At 41.8% G+C, this 19668-nt stretch overlaps 2 protein-coding genes across 8 annotated transcripts in view; both read left to right on the top strand.

Annotated features, from left to right (window-relative positions):
• Nucleotides 1-13554, top strand: part of MED1 (mediator complex subunit 1) — a 38729-nt gene extending 25175 nt beyond the window's left edge. Inside the window, exons 11-18 of one of the 5 annotated variants that reach the window (XM_081271252.1) lie at nt 681-792; nt 1285-1409; nt 1937-2055; nt 3261-3462; nt 5558-5653; nt 5768-5873; nt 7139-7279; nt 12637-13554. In XM_081271252.1, coding sequence (XP_081127378.1) covers nt 681-792; nt 1285-1409; nt 1937-2055; nt 3261-3462; nt 5558-5653; nt 5768-5873; nt 7139-7279; nt 12637-12847 — 1112 coding nt within the window. In that variant the 3' untranslated portion in view covers nt 12848-13554. Of the gene's footprint in view, nt 1-680; nt 793-1284; nt 1410-1936; nt 2056-3260; nt 3463-5557; nt 5654-5767; nt 5874-7138 lie in introns of all 5 variants that reach the window. The other 4 variants (XM_081271254.1, XM_081271253.1, XM_081271255.1 and 1 more) reach the window with 4 other exon arrangements.
• A 654-nt stretch (nt 13555-14208) lies between these two features.
• The window catches only part of FBXL20 (F-box and leucine rich repeat protein 20), a 96015-nt gene continuing 90555 nt past the window's right edge, over nt 14209-19668 (top strand). Inside the window, exons 1-2 of one of the 3 annotated variants that reach the window (XM_081271271.1) lie at nt 15748-15885; nt 19386-19513. Coding sequence is in view for 2 of the 3 variants with exons in the window: in XM_081271269.1 (XP_081127395.1) it covers nt 15559-15885 (327 nt within the window). In the remaining variant the exon portion in view is untranslated. Of the gene's footprint in view, nt 15063-15089; nt 15886-19385; nt 19514-19668 lie in introns of those variants that run through there. The other 2 variants (XM_081271270.1, XM_081271269.1) reach the window with 2 other exon arrangements.

The raw sequence follows: 19668 nt of genomic DNA, 5'->3' as shown, positions 1-19668 counted from the left end.
TTCTACTTGAACTTTATAACAAAAGATAGTGAGAAATGGCCTAATAAGTCATTTGGTTCTCTCATAACTTCAATCCTTGGCTCTATGGCATAATTATAATCATTTTAAAATGTATTTTGAAGGTGGATAAAATACGTGTTGTTAATGAGCCCTTTTAAAAAATTTCTTTCTGAAGCCAGGCTTGGTGGTACACTGTTGTAATTCCAGTGAGTCACAGTTATTGTTGCTGGGATTATAGGTGTTTGCCACTGTGCCTGCTTCTTGTATTTTATTTACTGGCAGAAATAAGTAGTGGTTGGCTAAAAAGATAACTTTATCCCATGAAATTATATAGGAATTAAGTATCTGATATATATGGCTGATATATAATGAGGTTGTTGTTTTTTAATGTGATCCACTTAATTTTTTTTTTTTCGTACCGAGAATTGAACTCAAGGGCACTCAACCACTGACCCACATCCCCTGCCGTATTTTGTATTTTATTTAGTGACAGGGTCTCACTGAGTTGCTTAGCACCTCATCATTGCTGAAGCTGGCTTTGAACTCAGGATCCTCTTGTCTCAGTCTCCCCAGCTGCTGGGATTTTAGGTGTGTGCCACTGTGCCACTAATTATGGGGTCACACCAAGTTGGCTAATTTGTGTTATTTTGAAGAATATCTTTTTTCTTTCCTATTCCTAGTTCCTCGATCTTTGGGCATGAATGCATCAGTGACAATTGAAGGAACATCTACTATGTATAAACTTCCAATTGCACCACTAATTATGGGGTCACATCCAGTTGACAACAAATGGTAAGTTAAACATAATTCTAGAAAAGCAAAGTCCATATTTTGAACTTAAATACCAATGTGAAATAATATTTCATTTGGCTTACCACTTGAATTTTTGGAACTTGACTACTTTTTTTTTTTTCCATTAATTTCCCTTATGTATAGTATTTATTTGAATGTTTCTCTTCTATGGTCTGCTCATAGCAAACATTCTCTACCTTGAATAAATGTGTTGTTTTAGGTTTGAGTTTTGATGTTGTGTGTTGAACTCAGCTCTTTGCCTGTGTTGAATACATGCTTTATTATTAAGTCTAGTCCCGGATAAATGTTTGAATAAATAATTCAGCATTAACAGATTATGTTTAGGAATTGTTAGAAGGAAATTCAAAGAATGACCTCTGACAGACCCTGTAAATACTTGTGTGTGATACATGTCTAACAATAGGTGTTTGGAGTTTTCATTTTCATACCAAATCAAAATCCAACTCTTCCTCCTACCCTTTTTTTTTGAAGGACCCCTTCCTTCTCCTCCATCACCAGTGCCAACAGTGTTGATCTTCCTGCTTGTTTCTTCTTGAAATTTCCCCAACCAATCCCAGTATCCAGAACATTTGTTCAGAAACTGCAAAACTGCACAGGTGAGTTTTTTGGTTTTTTTCTTTTTAAAGTCTTTACTAAACTGCTGGTATATTTTGAGCAACAGGAGCTAATACTTGGTATAGATGTGAGCAAGAAAATTCAAATTCAGTTTACCCTGGATTGCTTATAATCTTATAGACCTGAAAGAAGTAACCAGGGGTATATATATTAATGGTGTTTTATAAATGCTTAGTAAGTATTTTTTAATAAAGGGGTGAATGTAAAAGTCATGAAGGGAGCTGGGTGTGGTGGTACATGCCTGTAATCCCAGTGGCTCTGGAGGCTGAGGCAGGATGATTGAGAGTTCAAAAGTATCATCGGCAAAAGTGAGGTGTTAAGTAACTTAGTGAGACCCTGTCTCTAAATAAAATACAAAATAATGCTGGGGATGTGGCTTAGTGATCAAGTTCCCCTGAGTTCAATCCCTGGTACCAAAAAAAAAAAAAAAAAAAATCATGAAGTGAAAATTGAGCTCTGAACATTTTGATCTTAATGTGATCATTATATTAATCTTTTTTTTTTCCAGGAATTCCATTATTTGAGACTCAGCCAACTTACGTACCCCTCTATGAACTGATCACTCAATTTGAGCTGTCAAAGGATCCTGACCCCATTCCTTTAAATCACAACATGCGATTTTATGCTGTAAGTAAGGCCCTGTGGAGCTGGAATGTTGTAACTTATGTTTAGACCCAAGATCAGAATCTTCTTTATAGCACTGTGGGGTCTGACACCTTCATTTAGATGGCTTGGTCATGACCTGTTTCCTCACTCACACAAGAAATTACAAAAATCTCTGATAGATACTAAAGAAAAAGGCCATGAGCCTCCAAGTTGGGAAACAGCAGTGAATATTTCTTTGTTGACATTCTTCAAAGAGATGAAAATCTTTTAATGGTATCCTGCCTTTTACAAGCTTATAGCTAGATGTTAAAAATTCTTATTGTTTCATGCACCGTAAGTTTATAATTGGAAAAGTCCTTTAAGTACATAAAAGAACAAAGTATTGGGATGAATCAATTATGAAATGTAAAACCTCATCTGGGCTTAAATTTTTTTGAATGTTTGACAGTCTAGACTATCAGTAGTTCACAAATTCTGGGTGCATTGTAATTATAAAGAATGTTTTATTAAAAATACAGATTTTGAGCTGGGTACAGTGGTGCACTCCTGTAATTCAACTACTTGGGAGGCTGATACAGGAGGATCACAAGTTTGAGGCTAGCTTGGGCAATTTAGGAGCACTGTCTCAAAATGAAATTTTTGGGAAAAGGCCTGGGGATATGTCTGAGTGGTAGAGTACTTGCCTAGTAGGCACTAGGCCCTGTGTTCAATCCCACCACCCCTAACCAAAGGAAAAAAAACAGAAAAGAAAGAAAAAGCCACAACAGATATTGCACTTATGGTTTAGAAACCTCTTTAGTACAGGGCTGGGGATGTGGCTCAAGAGGTAGTGCGCTCGCCTGGCATGCGTGCAGTCTGGTTCGATCCTCAGCACCACATACCAAGATGTTGTGTCTGCCAATAACTAAAAATAAAATATTAAAAAATTCTCTCTCTCTCAAAAAAAAAAAAAAGAAACCTCTTTAGTACAAATTTCTGAGGAATTTTTATATTAGCTAAGTTAGGATTGCACCAGGACAGAGTTTTCCTAAGAAGGAATCCTTTCAGCCAGATGAGCAACTGATTAACATTTATCATATCTGCTAGTCAGAGAATATACTGTGGAGTTCTATTACTTTCTAAGACTTTGCTGTGCTTTTTGAACCATAGACTTTTTTTAGGGTAGTTTGTGTCAGAATACAATGGATTAGTAAACAGTATTCATTTACTTTGTTCTTTTTGCCCAGGCTCTTCCAGGTCAGCAACATTGTTATTTCCTCAACAAAGATGCTCCTCTTCCCGATGGCAGAAGTCTACAGGGAACACTTGTTAACAAAATCACCTTTCAGCACCCTGGTCGAGTTCCTCTTATCCTGAATATAATCAGACACCAGGTGGCCTATAACACCCTAATTGGAAGCTGTGTCAAAAGAACTATTTTGAAAGAAGGTACCGCCTTTCCTTTTGATATACTTAACTGGAAGATGGGAACTAACTATTCCCATAGTTCTTGAATTTGGTGGCTGATCAAAACACTGTGGAGCTTTTAAAGCTAACATAAAAATTCCTTTGTTTGGTTTTCACACCCAGATGAATTGAATTAAACCTCAATGGGAAGAATTGGGAATCTACTTTGATTACTACAAATCATTTTGATGGGACTAATCTGTTCAAATTGGTATTTCAAACCACTGTTTTTTTTTTTTTTTCCATGAACTTAACTTTTTCTAAACCTAGTAATGAATTGGGTATTTTAAAGCCTATGCTTGTGGCAGGTACCTTGTTGTAGTGAGAAACAATTTATTGATATCTAAATTTTAGGTTGTTAGGACAGTGCTTTCCTGGTATAATCTTCCCATTCTTTGGACAACTGCAAATTATAATATCATATTTTATTTTATTTTTTGATATTGGGGAGTGAGCCTAGAAGCAATTAACCACTGAGCCACACCCCCAGCCATTTTTAGTGTTTGAGAGAAGATCTCGCTAAGTTGCTTAAGGCCTTGCTAAAATGATGAGACTGGCTTTGAACTTGAGATCCTCCTGCCTCAGCCTCCTGGGTTGCTGAGATTATAGGCATGTGCTACCATGCTCAGCTATCATGTAGCTTGAAAAGGGAGATCTGTGCCCCTTTTTTCAGGATTCTAGATTTCTGTTGGTTTTCAAAGAGTTAGTTATTAAATATTTTGATATAAATTTTGATTTCTCTAGCTGATTAGTTTTTTACCTTGGGCATAAAGCATTTCTGTAAAAGTGTATCAGTGTACATGGTAGGGAGGAAGAAACAGGGAGGGTAAAACAGAAGATATCATTCATGCAAATAAAAATTGCTTTAGAAATAAGTAAATTGCTGGGTGTGGTGCCACACATCTGTAATCCCAGTGACTCCAGAGACCGAGACAAGAGAATCACAAATTCAAGTCCAGCTTCCACAACTAACTTAGGCCCCTAAACAACTTTTTTTTTTTTTTTTTTTTTTTTTAGAAAGAGAGAGAGAGAGAGAATTTTTTAATATTTATTTTTTAGTTTTCGGCGGACACAACATCTTTGTATGTGGTGCTGAGGATCAAACCCGGGCCACACGCATGCCAGGCAAGGGCACTACCGCTTGAGCCACATCCCCAGCCCCGCCCCTAAGCACCTTAATGAGACTTTTTTTTTTTAAGAGATAGAGAAATTTTTAATATTTATTTTTTAGTTTTCGGTGGACACAATGCCTTTATTTTATTCATTTCTTTTTATATGGTGCTGAGGATCGGACCCAGGGTCTCACACATCCCAGGGGAGTGCTCTACTGCTGAGCCACAACCCCAGCCTGAGAGACTGTTTTAAAATAAAAAAAGGGCGTGGGCTGTAGTTCAGTGGTAAAGTGCCCTGGGTTAAATCCCCAGTACCAAAAAAAAAAAAAAAAAAAAAAAGAATTTCAAGAGTTGGGAGTAATGACACAGAATATTTCATGTGTTTGAATCTTAGGAGAATTCTCCACATAGCTTCAGGGTACTAAAAATGAGTTTACATTGGGGAGTAATGGAGCAAGTATGTGATCTTTGTGCCTGTGTTGCCAGAATGTTTTGTTTAGGAAGTACAACTTAAGAGATGTAGTTCAGGGGCTGGGATCGTGGCTTAACAGTAGAGTGCTTGCCTAGCACCGGCGGGACCCGGGTTCGATCCTCAGCACCACATAAAAATAAAGGCATTGTGTTGAGTCCATCTGCACCTAAGAAATAAATATTAAAAAAAAAAAAAAAAAGAAGTTGCTCACTGGTACAACACTCATCTAGCAATCACTAGTGCTTAAAAAAAAATTAGGTATCATATCTTCATATTAGAAATTTGAAAGTTTAGTTACTTTTTTGTTTTCGCAAGATTCAACAATAAACTGGAATTCATTGGAATTTGATTCCTTCTGTGTGTGTGTAAGAGAGAAAGAGAAATTTAGTTTCCAAAAAGGGAAAAAGTAATTTTACTCCTGTATATTTAAGGATTGTTGTTGGTTTCATGTCTTATGTTTGGTTGTTTTATGAACTTTTTCTTTGATTTTTAGATTCTCCCGGGCTCCTCCAGTTTGAAGTGTGTCCCCTCTCAGAGTCCCGTTTCAGTGTATCTTTCCAGCACCCTGTGAATGACTCCCTGGTGTGTGGTGAGTTGTGTGGGTGGCTAACACCTCTCTCAGGGGAGCTACTTTGGTCCTTGTATCTTTTGGAAGGTCAGAAACAATCTATGACAAAAAACTCCCATATATTTTGTCTTTCAGTGGTAATGGATGTGCAGGACTCAACACATGTGAGCTGTAAACTCTACAAGGGGCTCTCAGATGCACTAATCTGCACAGATGACTTCATTGCCAAAGTTGTTCAAAGGTAGCACTGACCCTTTTCCATCAGAGTCCACTAAGAGTACGTTTTCAGTATTAGAGTGAATTGGAAATAAAGGAGAAAGTCACAGTCATTCCTTTGAATTCACTCTTATCTGTTTTTTTTGGATTTAAAAGTGATCTGAACTTCTTTATTTTAATTTGATATCACAATGGAGTAATAGGAGATAAGGTAGGTAACTTTAGGTCAGGCATTAGTGTACTTAAAAGTGGGAGACAGCTGAAGTAAGATGGACTTTTCTTTTCACCTATACTGTTTTGCCACTTTTTAAAAGATAAACCATGAAATGTGAATATGTGAGAATATACTTAAGTCATCATCTTCCCAGAAACATTAATATGTAACTTTTAAGCAGAAACTAGCAGCCCATTTTTAAAAAAATAGTTTTTAGTTGTCAATGGACCTTTATCGTATTTATTTATATGCAGTGCTGAGAAACAAACCAGTGCCTCACACATGCTGGGCAAGGTTTCTATCACTGAGCCGCAACCCCAGTCCTAGCAGCCTATTTTGGTAAATAAATTTTATTGGAACTCTGATGTTCATTTTACATGTCTATGGCAGCTCTTAAGCTAAGATGACAGAGTAGTTGGACAAAAACACCTATGGCCTACAAAACCAATACTATTTCTGTCTGGTGGAATAAGGAAAAGTTTGTTGATGTATGTTTTAGAGCAAAATGTTTTTCAAGTGTATATTTTGAAATACTGACTTATCTGGAAAGTTAAAAGTGCATTACTTTGAAATAAACAAGATTTCACACCAGCTGTAGCACTTTTTACAATAGCTTTGGAATGATCTAAGCCAATAAGGTTTATAACTTGATGGATGAAGAGAGTTTTTTAATGGTTCACTAAAATAAATAATAGATCACACTAATTAACATGTAATGCCCTAAAAGTATTCTATTACTGTGTTCCATTATTATTACCAGTTTTCTTTTAGTTCAATATGAAATCTAATCATTTGGACTCATTTATGGTTTGTTTTGGTATATTTTCATAAGAGGTTAACAATTGCCTACTGGGTCAATTTTTTTTTTAGAATGTGAATATATCCAAAGCTTTGGCATTTGATAGAACTATTCTTGCCTTACAGATTTACTTGTCTTACCTGAAACTTGCTTATTGCACACTACTGATGGCTTATCTAAGTCTTGGGCAAAATTAGAGCCTGTTTTTCCAAATGAAAAATGAGTTTCATTCAGCAGCTAGTGCAGTATTATCTGTTTTTTCCATCTTATTTTGCAGATGTATGTCCATCCCTGTGACGATGAGGGCTATTCGGAGGAAGGCTGAAACCATTCAGGCTGACACCCCAGCACTGTCCCTCATTGCAGAGACAGTTGAAGACATGGTGAAAAAGAACCTGCCCCCGGCTAGCAGCCCAGGGTATGGCATGACCACAGGCAACAACCCAATGAGTGGTACCACTACACCAACCAACACCTTTCCGGGGGGTCCCATTACCACCTTGTTTAATATGAGCATGAGCATCAAAGATCGGCATGAGTCGGTGGGCCATGGGGAGGACTTCAGCAAGGTGTCTCAGAACCCAATTCTTACCAGTTTGTTGCAAATCACAGGGAACGGGGGGTCTACCATTGGCTCGAGTCCGACCCCTCCTCATCACACGCCGCCACCTGTCTCTTCGATGGCCGGCAACACCAAGAACCACCCGATGCTCATGAACCTTCTTAAAGATAATCCTGCCCAGGATTTCTCAACCCTTTATGGAAGCAGCCCTTTAGAAAGGCAGAACTCCTCTTCTGGCTCACCCCGGATGGAAATATGCCCGGGGAGCAACAAGACCAAGAAGAAGAAGTCATCAAGATTACCACCTGACAAACCCAAGCACCAGACAGAAGATGACTTTCAGAGGGAGCTATTTTCAATGGATGTTGACTCGCAGAACCCTATCTTTGATGTCAATATGGCAGCTGACACATTGGATACGCCGCACATTACTCCAGCTCCAAGCCAGTGTAGTACTCCTCCAACAACTTATCCACAACCAGTACCTCATCCCCAACCCAGTATTCAAAGGATGGTCAGACTATCCAGTTCAGACAGCATTGGCCCAGATGTAACTGATATCCTTTCAGACATTGCAGAAGAAGCCTCTAAGCTTCCCAGCACTAGTGATGATTGCCCACCCATTGGCACCCCTGTACGGGATTCTTCAAGTTCTGGGCATTCTCAGAGTGCCCTTTTTGACTCTGATGTCTTTCAAACTAATAATAATGAAAATCCATACACTGATCCAGCTGACCTTATTGCAGATGCTGCTGGAAGCCCCAGTAGTGACTCTCCTACCAATCATTTTTTTCCTGATGGAGTAGATTTCAATCCTGATTTATTGAACAGTCAAAGCCAAAGTGGTTTTGGAGAAGAATATTTTGATGAAAGCAGCCAAAGTGGGGATAATGATGATTTCAAAGGATTTGCATCTCAGGCACTAAGTACTTTGGGGGTGCCAATGCTTGGAGGTGATAATGGGGAAACAAAATTTAAAGGCAATAGCCAAGCTGACACTGTTGATTTTAGTATTATATCAGTAGCTGGTAAGGCTTTGGGTCCTGCAGATCTTTTGGAGCATCACAGTGGTAGTCAGAGTCCTTTAATGACCGCTGGGGAGTTAGGGAAAGAAAAGACTCAAAAAAGGATAAAAGAAGGCAATGGAACTAGTAATAGTAGTTTGTCAGGCCCAGGATTAGACAGCAAACCAGGAAAGCGCAGCCGGACTCCTTCTAATGATGGTAAAAGCAAAGATAAGCCTCCAAAGCGGAAGAAGGCAGACACAGAGGGAAAGTCTCCATCCCACAGTTCTTCTAATCGACCTTTTACCCCACCTACCAGTACAGGTGGATCCAAATCTCCAGGCAGTTCAGGAAGATCTCAAACTCCCCCAGGTGTTTCTACACCTCCCATCCCCAAAATCACTATTCAGATTCCCAAGGGAACAGTGATGGTGGGCAAGCCCTCCTCTCATAGTCAGTATACCAGCAGTGGTTCTGTGTCTTCCTCAGGCAGCAAAAGCCACCATAGCCATTCTTCTTCCTCCTCTTCCTCCTCTTCTGCTTCCACCTCAGGCAAGATGAAAAGCAGTAAATCAGAAGGCTCATCAAGTTCCAAGTTATGTAGCGGCATGTATACCAGCCAAGGGTCTTCTGGATCTGGTCAGTCCAAAAATTCATCTCAGTCTGGGGGAAAGCCAGGTTCTTCTCCCATTACCAAGCATGGTCTGAGCAGTGGCTCTAGCAGTACAAAGATGAAACCTCAAGGCAAGCCATCATCACTTATGAATCCTTCTCTAAGTAAACCAAACATATCCCCTTCTCATTCAAGGCCTCCTGGAGGCTCTGATAAGCTTGCTTCTCCAATGAAGCCTGTTCCTGGGACTCCTCCATCCTCTAAAGCCAAGTCTCCAATCAGTTCAGGTTCTGGTGGTTCTCATATGTCTGGAACTAGTTCAAGCTCTGGCATGAAGTCATCTTCAGGGTTAGGATCCTCAGGCTCATTATCTCAGAAAACTCCTCCATCATCTAATTCTTGTACAGCAGCTTCCTCCTCATTTTCCTCAAGTGGCTCTTCCATGTCGTCCTCTCAGAACCAGCATGGGAGCTCCAAAGGGAAATCTCCCAGCAGAAATAAGAAGCCATCTCTGACAGCTGTCATAGATAAATTGAAGCATGGAGTAGTCACCAGTGGACCTGGGGGTGAAGATCCAATGGATGGTCAGATGGGGGTGAGCACAAATTCTTCTAGCCATCCCATGTCCTCAAAACATAATATGTCTGGAGGAGAGTTCCAGGGCAAACGTGAGAAAAGTGATAAAGACAAATCAAAGGTTTCTACTTCTGGGGGTTCAGTGGATTCTTCTAAGAAGACCTCAGAGTCAAAAAATGTGGGGAGTACAGGTGTGGCAAAAATTATTATTAGCAAGCATGATGGCGGCTCCCCCAGCATTAAAGCCAAAGTGACGTTGCAGAAACCTGGGGAAAGTAGTGGAGAAGGCCTCAGACCGCAGATGGCCTCTTCTAAAAACTATGGCTCTCCACTGATCAGTGGCTCCACTCCAAAGCATGAACGTGGTTCTCCCAGCCATAGTAAGTCACCAGCATATACTCCCCAAAATCTGGACAGTGAAAGCGAGTCAGGCTCCTCCATAGCAGAGAAATCTTACCAGAACAGCCCTAGCTCAGATGATGGTATCCGACCACTTCCAGAGTATAGCACGGAGAAGCATAAGAAGCACAAAAAGGAAAAAAAGAAAGTAAAAGACAAAGATAGAGACCGGGACCGGGACAAAGACAGAGACAGAGACAAGAAAAAATCTCATAGCATCAAGCCAGAGAGTTGGTCTAAATCACCTATCTCTTCAGACCAGTCCTTGTCTATGACAAGTAACACAATCTTATCTGCAGATAGGCCCTCAAGGCTCAGCCCTGACTTTATGATTGGGGAGGAAGATGATGATCTAATGGATGTGGCTCTGATTGGCAATTAGGAACCTAGGTTTCTAAACAAATGTAGCCAGAGAAGAAACTAATGATAAGTTTATATGTAAACCAACACAAGGGGTGAGTCAGACAGGTCTGATTTAAGAATCCTAAAAGTCATAGCTTTGACACCAAGCTGGGTAAATTCAGAAAGGTATATCCAGACCCAACTAAAGAGACCACAGGGTTTGATTCTGGTTATCAAGAATTCCTTATTCTTTTACCAGAAAGAAAATGTTAAAAATATGTGCTTACAAAAGGGAGGGGGAGGGAGGGATGTAAGGAGATGGAAGGGTGGGAAAACAGTTTTTTGGGAAATATTCATATATATTTTTTCTCCCTTTTTCCATTTTTAGGCCATGTTTTAAACTCACTTTAGTGCATGAATTTGAAGGGCTGGGCAGAAAATGAAAAAGCAATACATTCCTTGATGCATTTGCATGAAGGTTGTTCACCTTTGGGTAGTTGTCCATTTGAGGCATGGGCAAATGAAGGACTTGGGTCATTTTAGACACTTAAGCAATGTTTGGTGTCTGTTTCTTAGGAGTGATTGGGAGAGGGAAGATGATTTTAGCTATTTATTTGTAATATTTTAACCCTTTGTTTTTATACAGTGTTTCTTTCTAAATCTATGAGGTTCAGGGTTCAAAATGATGGGAGGTGAAAGAGGAAGGCTTATTTCATGGTAGAGAGCTTGTAGCTTTGCTGATACTTTAGCATTAAGCCCAAGCAGACTTAATAAGTCAGAGCCTGTCTTTGGAGTTAAGTAGAAAAACCAAAATGACATTTTCATTTTAGGAGGTTTTTCATAGGGTTCAGACATCATAGGAATATTAGGAGTTATCTCCCTATGGAAGTAATGATTTATCTTTTTCCTTAAAAAAAAAAATAAACTTAGGGTGGCTTTTGGGGATGTAAACATGTTTTCAGATGCAGTAAGGTATAATGTGGGATAGCCTTCCTGACCCACTGGCATGAAAATCATTATAGAATTAATAGTTCTCCTGTTTCCACAATGTGCCAAAAGTCCGCATTCCAGCATTTTGTTTGCAGGAGAACTGATGCCATTCCTAAGAGCTGGGCTCTTTGTTTTTCTTCATCACAAGGAGGAGTTCAGACTTTAACCACTCCACTGTATGCTCCCTGAGATAAGACAGTGAAAATTTTGCAGCCATAGTTCACTTAAAACAATTTCAAGCTCACTTGAAGTAATGGGGGCCTGGAATGCTAGGTGAGCATGAAGATAAACCCTTGCTACTATGTAGCAACACAATTGGACCTTTTTGGAGAAACAGGTCTGAATCTGGATTCTGGGGGACATCAATAAGAAGCCCTTCTCACAAATATAGAAATCCAGGAGACCATTTTGAGTACAACAGAAGTTCTCAGTATTTGGAGGGTTCTCTCAAAATTCTGCGGCCTTACTTTGATTTTGACACCTTGCACTGTGCCATTCCTGATGATTCCATTCAGGATCTGTATCAGCGGGGCAGGCATAATCCCCAGCACAACACTTCTGGATTTAAAAAAAAAAAAAAAAGCCAGGTGATTCATGTGCGTTTGTGTGTCATAAGTGGAGTGACTTCATCAGATATGGAAGAAGATTTCTATATTCATCTCTTTATGCAGGTTGGATTTAGCATAGGATTGGAAAATCTGCTTTGGCTTTCTTTCCTGACTGTCTCTCATTTCCTCTAGTGTTCTCCCTTTACTGGTCATCAGCTCTCAACAACTCTGCCACTTTTGTACAAGTCCCAACGTAATAAGTAGGAAATGAAACATTGCAAAGTGGAACAAGAAAAGTTATCGGTTACCATATCAGAGTCAAATGTCTTGGGTGACACTAAGAAGGACATGGGCAAGGTGATACCAGAGTGCTTTATCTTGTGATGCTGATACAGTAGCAGCCTCTCAGACATACAACAGGTTGGATTTCTCAAAAGTTTGTCACCTAGTTTTGAATCCTATCCCGTTGGTTTCTGCAGGAAAAGTAAAAAGTTACATGGTTTTTAAGTTTGTTTTGGGTGGGGAAAATTTTGTGGGGAATGTACTGCATAGTATCAGGGGCTCAGCTCCCCAAGCAGAGCCAACAAATATCAAAATGAGTAAACTGGGAAGCTTTTTCTCTCTTTCTGTCTTCATCCCAGATCAAAGAATCCCGAGTTAGGATCTGGATGAAGGATAAGCCCCTGAATTGTCGATGGGCACACCCCACACACTGACCCAGCATCTGAACTTGCTTAACAGGGAGCCGGGGCTAAACTGCTTCACCCTGCCTGAGAACCAGGGAACACTGCATTTCTCCACAGGGTGGAGGAGAAGAGGCAGAATAAACCAAGCCTGGGACACCTCCCTCCCGTCTAGGTGTACTCATTCTCCTGTTTCAAAAGACGGCAAGGACATGAAGTCAACTTCTACCTTTCTTCTGCTGCTGGTGTCTTATGTATTCTCAGTTTGACCTGATTCCTCTTCTGTCTTTTGGCTTCATGTTGGGGGTTCTTGGTCAAAATCTGCTCTGATGTACATGAAGATTTCAAATTAAAATCCAGTGTCTTAAAACAAGTATTTTTTGAAGGGGTGGGGAGAGCAAGCAGGATATAATTTGCCAAAACCAGGCTTGAGGTTGGTGACTCTTGAAAAGAATTTTCCTTTTTCAGGCCTAGGTCTGAAAATCTAGGGCAGCAATATCATGAATTTTCAGAAGAAAGTCTTTCAGGGAGCCAATGAGTCATACAGTATCCACAGTTGAGTCACTTAAAGCAGATGTCAGTATAGGAAGCATTCACAATCCTTAAGCAATCTTGTTTTCAGAAATTTTCCTCATTTCTATTCTGCCCCCCATTTATTTCTATCCTGGAGTTTGTTTCTGGAGGGGGCAGAAAGTATTTAATATCTCAGAAACTATGTTGGGAAAGATGCTCAACTGTAAGTACTGAGTTTTAAATTTTGAGTGAAAAAATGTACATCAGGAGCAGTGGGGAGGGCTTTTTAAAAGAAAATCTTTCAAATTTGATTTTCTGTGTGTATGGCCGTTCTGTAAATACTTTGGCGTTTTTCATTTTTTGAAAGTAGACACAATTTGTGGGATTTCCCCCCCTAAAACGTTACAAAAAACCTGTTTATTTACATGCAAATAAAATTCTTTGATAAAAAGTCATATGCCTATGTGTAATTTTTTTGCACTTTTTAACCTTTAGTTAATTTAATGTGTGCTGAGGATTGAACCTAGTGCCTCACCTGCTATGCAAGTGCTCTACCATGAGCCCACAACCTCAGCCCACCTATTTATGTCTAATTTTAATTTTTGTATAATCTTCAGTTCAGCTTCTCAAAAAATATTGAAACAAGTCAAAAAGTAATGTCTTCCCTAAGTACCCTACATGGGTCCACAGGCATGGATACATCGGACAAGATTTTTTTTTTTTTTTTTTGCTCTGGGTGTCAGTTTTTCTGCCTTTTGCAGTTGTTACTCATCACATAGATCAGTCATGTGGGAGAAAATAGCTCTTAGATGTGACTAAATTTAAAGGCTGTTTTGTTACACTGGTGGAAGTGAAGTAGAAACATTGAAAGTGTCTGAGACTAGAAAGGAAATATAACATGTAGATCTTGGTTTGTGGACCTGAGAGTTTTCTGAAGCTAGGGTTCCTTGCTTATTAGGATATAAAGGAAAGGTTATTAAAGTGCTTTAAGAGTTGGGTAAGAAGCCAGCTAAAATATGCTTATCCTTAACGATGTGCAGTGCTTGGTGCTCTTAAATGTTCATTTCTTAATGGGATTCATAACAAGCCTGACAGTCACTAAAACCACTAATTAAAAGGGGTGTGAAGACAAACTCATAACTGCTTTGGGAGTGTAACAATTATAAGCAGTACTGCTGCTTCTGCAAGGACTGCTGGGGTTTCATACAGTTTATAATATTTAATGTTTGGGATATTATTCTTTAGTTTCTTTTGAAGGGGCAACTCAACTTTTAATTGAGCCTCAGTTCATGGGAATCAGTCACAAATTCCAGCACCTAGTTGTTAAAATATAGAGGTATGATGACACGACCAACTTCTACACAAGTCGCCCAAGAGTGACGAAAGTCAGTTTCTACTGGGCAAACGCCCCCGCCTACTCGCTCTCACACGCTTGTTTCTCCCGCCAAAGTTGCGTCAGTCTCAGGTTCTCACCAACCAGTGCCCTGATTGGAGGGCGGACAGGCACTAAAGCCCATTGGGCGCCAGCAGCTCCGGAGGGGCGGGGAAGCCAAAGGCACTTTTGGCTCGTCCGCCCCTACCCTACTGATGCGCACCCCTCCCCCTGCCGGAGGAATGGTAGCCCAGCTCTAGCCCGGCACCCTCTGACCCTCAGGCCTGAGGTGTGGCCTCGCGGCCACCCCCACAGCAGAACCCGGCACTCGGCCTCCCCCTGAGCCTAATTAGGCCCAGCCTTTCCGAGCCATGCACTGGGAGACACCCGCCCCGCAGCGGACCCCCAGGCCTCCCTGCAGCACCCCGTAATGCAATTCACTGGGGCGGGGAAGGCGGCGGCAGCGGCAGCAGCAACTACGGCAGCGGTGACGACGGCGGCGGCGACGGCATTACTGCCCCAATCTAGAGACATCCAAAAAGAGGAGGAAAATGGCTCCAAGCAGGGACCGCCTCCTGCACTTTGGGTTCAAGGCGACAGTGAGTGATAGAGGATGGGAGTTGGGTGGTTAGAGATGATGTGTGAGCCATCCCCGGGTACAGGGGAGTTAGTGACAAGACTAGGGTTTGAGAGGACTAGGCCGAAAGCTCAGGTTCCCTGTGGGTAGGTGCGTGCCTGTTTGCCCGCGGAGGGGAGGAGAAGGGTTCTGGGCCAAAAGGGGGCTCCGGTGCGGTGTGCTGTCCTCCTGCTTTCCACTCCTTCACGAGTCCACGAGCACGCGCGCACTTGCTCCCGCCCCACAACCCCCCTACACAAACACATAGACACTTAGGCACTTCCCTGCCTCGCCTTCTCCCGGTGGGCTGGCCTGCCTCGGAGGCGGGAGGGGGTCGAGCCACCACTGCCGCCGAGCTCCAGCTGCTCGCGAGCACACCGTCAGGGGCTGCGCCCGTGGTGGGGGAGGGGTGGTCTCGCACCGTCGCCGCGCGCTCCTCCCCCTCCCCCGGCGTTCTGAGGCTCCGGCGGCTCTGCCCAATGAGGAGCGGCGTTGCTGGCAGGTGGGGAGTGTTTTTGTTTTGGGTTGAAGTTGAGGCTGAGGAGAGAGCCGAGCTAGCGACGAGCAGTCGTCGCGGCCGCTGGAGCCGCGGTAGGTGGCGGAGGCCCTTCAGTAGCCTAGAAGTCTCTGCTGCCCTTCCGACGCCCCCTGCTTTGCCCCTCCGCTGCCGGCTCCCGGTCCCGGAACTCTTGGGCCTGCCCTGGGCCCCTGTGTTTGCACTCCGCACGCCGCAGCGCCCGGCCCGGGCCGCACCCGCCGGCCTCATGAGGAGAGACGTGAACGGAGTGACCAAGAGCAGGTTTGAGGTATGAGCTCGGGGGGCTCGGGCAACTAGAAAGGCCAGTCCCGCACTCCTACGAAACGTTCGTTCGCTCCTCTCTGAGCCTCCTCCCTTGTCTGGCGCCACCCACCACCGGCAGGGCTGCCAGCCCTCACTCCCCTTCTCTTGACCGGAAAGCCAGCGCCGCCCGGCTTGCCTAGCTCTCCAGGGAGCACGCCTGCTGCCCCTTCCCACCGAGCGCCACGGCGGGGGATTAGCTCTGGCGCCCTAATTCCCCCCTCCCCCCTGATCACTCAGCTTTCCATTCTTTACACACCCTTGGCTTGCCTCCTTCCACTCGGCAGAAAAAGCATCACGGCTCCGACCGGCCGGAGCGAGCTTTTTCTTCCTGCCACTTTCGTGGATCGTTTCCCATCGGTCGAGCGGAGAAATGACCGGTGAGGGGCCATTTCTCGAGTTTAAGACCTTGATTAAACTAGGGTAGTGGGGGTAACCGAGTGGGATGATAGAGGAGACTGTGGGTTTTCGGTCCTGTGTTGAGTTTGAGTATTGTTCGGATACTTCCTCTTCTTTCCGTTTAGTCTTGACTTTTGTATCTCATTGTTTGTGGGAACCCTTAGCTGTCTATGTGGTTTGAGATTGGGACGAAGATCTGAGAGATTTTAGAAAATCCTTTGGGATCTTGTGGTCTCCTAGGAACTTTACCTCCTCCGGTGAGCGAGGTTTATAGTTGGTCATGGAATTGAGAAATGTGAAGTGTCCAAGTATCTTTAAAGAGTAGTCACCAAGTGGGGAAGGCATTCCTTTGAAAGTGAAGTATTGTAATTACTGACGAATTACAATAGTATAATCATGTACAGGAAGATTGATTGAGAGGATAAGAGAGAGAGAAACTTATACAACAAAAAGAAGAGTAAATCTTATCTGGCCTTTTCTGGCAGAGAATCAGGCTGACCTGGGATCACTCACGGCTCAGTGTACATCTCATTGGGTGTTTTTCTTCGTTTTCACTCAAAAGATGAAATTGTAAGTGTAGGACAAAAACTTTAGGAAACTCACCAACTCTGTGCAGAGGGTGAAATATCTTACTTAAGGGTCTGCAGTTTAGTCTGTTTAATTTCTTTAAATGCTTGCGATGAAAATATTTGAAATTATCCCCAAAGACTAGATAGGATACATTTGGAGGAAGTTTAAGCTACAGTGTTAAGTTGTGGGTGAGAAATGGGGAAAATTAAGGAATTGTTCGCCTTAGAGTTTTTGTTTTGTGGTACCAGGGATTAAGCCCACGGTCATTTAGCCACTGAGCCACTGAACTACATCTGCAGCCCCATTTTTATATTTTATTTAGAGACAGGGTCTTGCTGTGTTGCTTAGGGCCTTGCTAAATTGATGAGTCTGGCTTTGAACTTGCTGTCCTCCTGCCTCAGCCTTCCCAGTCTCTGGGATTACAGGCCTGTGCATGCCACTGAGTGCAGCTTAGAGTTTTCATATAAAATTTAATGGGGAGGCGGACTGGAGATATAGCTCAGTTGCTAGAGTGTTTGCCTCATCTACACAAGGTCCTGAGTTTAATCCCCAGCACCACCCAAAGAAAAAAAATGGGAAGAAGTATTAGATATTATTTGATGTTATCTCAGTAGGATGTTATGTTGCTCTAATGTACAAAGCCCAGACCAATTAATGGTGGTTTCATATTCAGCATTACTGTGAAAGTCCAGAATGTCATTAAAATTACTGAATAGACATTTGTCATTTAAGGGGAATCAGAAGCTCCAAATCCTGAATATTAAGTGGGGCTTAGATAGCTTTTTTTTTCCTTAAATGTTTATTTTTTAGTTTTAGGTGGACACATATCTTTATTTTATTTTTACTGGGTGCTGAGAATCGAACCCAGTGCCTCACGCATGCTAGGCGGGCGCACTACCACTTGAGCCACATCCCCAGGCCAAGATAGCTTTTTGCCACTGCAATTAGTTCTTTTATCATTTTTTTGTCCACTTTAGGTCATTGAATTGTTGGAAAGAATTCTCTTGTGGTGTGTACTTAAAAATTACATTGCTATTTTCTGTTTTTGTTATAGTTTTACAGTTTTATCTGTAGTGCTGGCATAGTAAAAATAACAAGAAAATTTATTGCTTTATTAAGTGTAGCTATTTACCTTGATTACTATGTAGCAGGCAGCTAAGGCTTTCTAAGTATGATCTGAGAAGCTGAAAAGAATAAGGTGAGAAACCTCCTTTACTTTTACTTCTGTGCATTGTTAGGCAAGCACTGCCCCACTGAAACACATCTTCAGCCTGAACCTTTATACTGTTCATGATTACAGTGTTTATAAGCCAAAAATTATTCAATCAGTATGTGAAGTGTTCCATGTCAGAATAAAATGAATAATGTCTAGATGAACTGTTAGAATTTTCAATATCTGAGTATTTCTTAAAACTACTTATCTCTTTATTGATCTAATTTATAAGTAATAAGACAACCAGTCAATTGGACTCTTATTATTTTATTTTTTTTGATACTGGGGACTGAATCCAAGGGTGCTTAGCCACTGAGCTACATCCCCAGTCCTTTTTATTTTTTATTTTGAGACATGGTCTTGCAGAGCTGCTTAGGGCCTCACTAAGTGACTCTGGTTGACTTCAAACTTGGATCCTCCTACCTCAGCCTCCTAAGTTGCTGGCATTACAGGTCTCTTATAAAGCAATAAATTTATTGAAAATATTTCAACTGTTTACTTTCAATAAAAGATATAGGTAAATAAGACAGGCTTTTCATGTCTAAAATTTTTTTTGGGGGGGTGGGGTACTAGGGTTTAAACCCAGGGCTACTTAACCACTGAACCACATCCCCAATCCTAAAACAGTTTTTTTTTTTTGGGCGGGGGGGGGGTATTGGGAATTGAACTCAAAGGTATTCGACCACTGAGCCCCATCCCTAGCCCTGTTTTGTATTTTATTAGAGAGAGGGTCTCACTGAGTTGCTTCCTCACTGCTAAATTACTGAGGCTGGTTTAGAACTCTAGATCCCCCTGCCTCCGCCTCTGGCCCTGCCTCCACCTCCCAAGCCGCTGGGATTACAGAAGTGCACCAGCGAACCCTGCCCTAAAACAAGATTAAAAAAAAAAAATTTTTTAAGTTGTAGATGGACACAATTCCATTTATTTATTTGGTGCTGAGGAACGAACTCAGTGCTTCACACATGGTAGGAGCTCTACCACTGAGCCACAGCTCCGGCCCCAAACACCTCAAAATTACAGATTGCTTTTTATTTTTATTTTTTTTAATATTTTAATTGCAATTGGTTAAGACTGCCAATTGTGGAGGGGCTGCCATCTTTCCACTGCCTTCTCTGGTTTAATGGTGAGGAGCCTAGGTGTGATTTGCATTCCAGTAGTTATACATCGCGCTTGAGGTTTGTTGGGGATCCTTAAGCTTTGTAGATTGTAAACATCTTTTTTTTTTTTTTTTTTAAGAGAGAGAGAGAGACAGAGAGAGAGAATTTTAATATTTATTTTTTTTTTAGTTTTCGGTGGACACAACATCTTTGTTTGTATGTGGTGCTGAGGATCGAACCTGGGCCGCACACACGCCAGGCGAGCGCGCTACCGCTTGAGCCACATCCCCAGACCCAGATTGCTTTTTAAATAGCTGGTAATTTTTATGATTGTAGATAGTTGATCTTTGAGAATTTTTCTGAGTTCAGGAAATCTTATACCTCACTGTTTTTGCAAATAATAATGACTAATTTCAAATAGCAGTTAGGACTAATACAAAAAGAAAAAATTTGGCGGGGGGCGGTGAATAAC

The sequence above is a fragment of the Spermophilus citellus genome (assembly GCF_964194105.1).
Source record: "Spermophilus citellus genome assembly, chromosome: 17".
Lineage (NCBI taxonomy): Eukaryota > Metazoa > Chordata > Mammalia > Rodentia > Sciuridae > Spermophilus > Spermophilus citellus.
The sequence above is the reverse complement of the archived record's forward strand: the minus strand, read 5'-3'. Positions and strand labels throughout refer to the sequence as shown.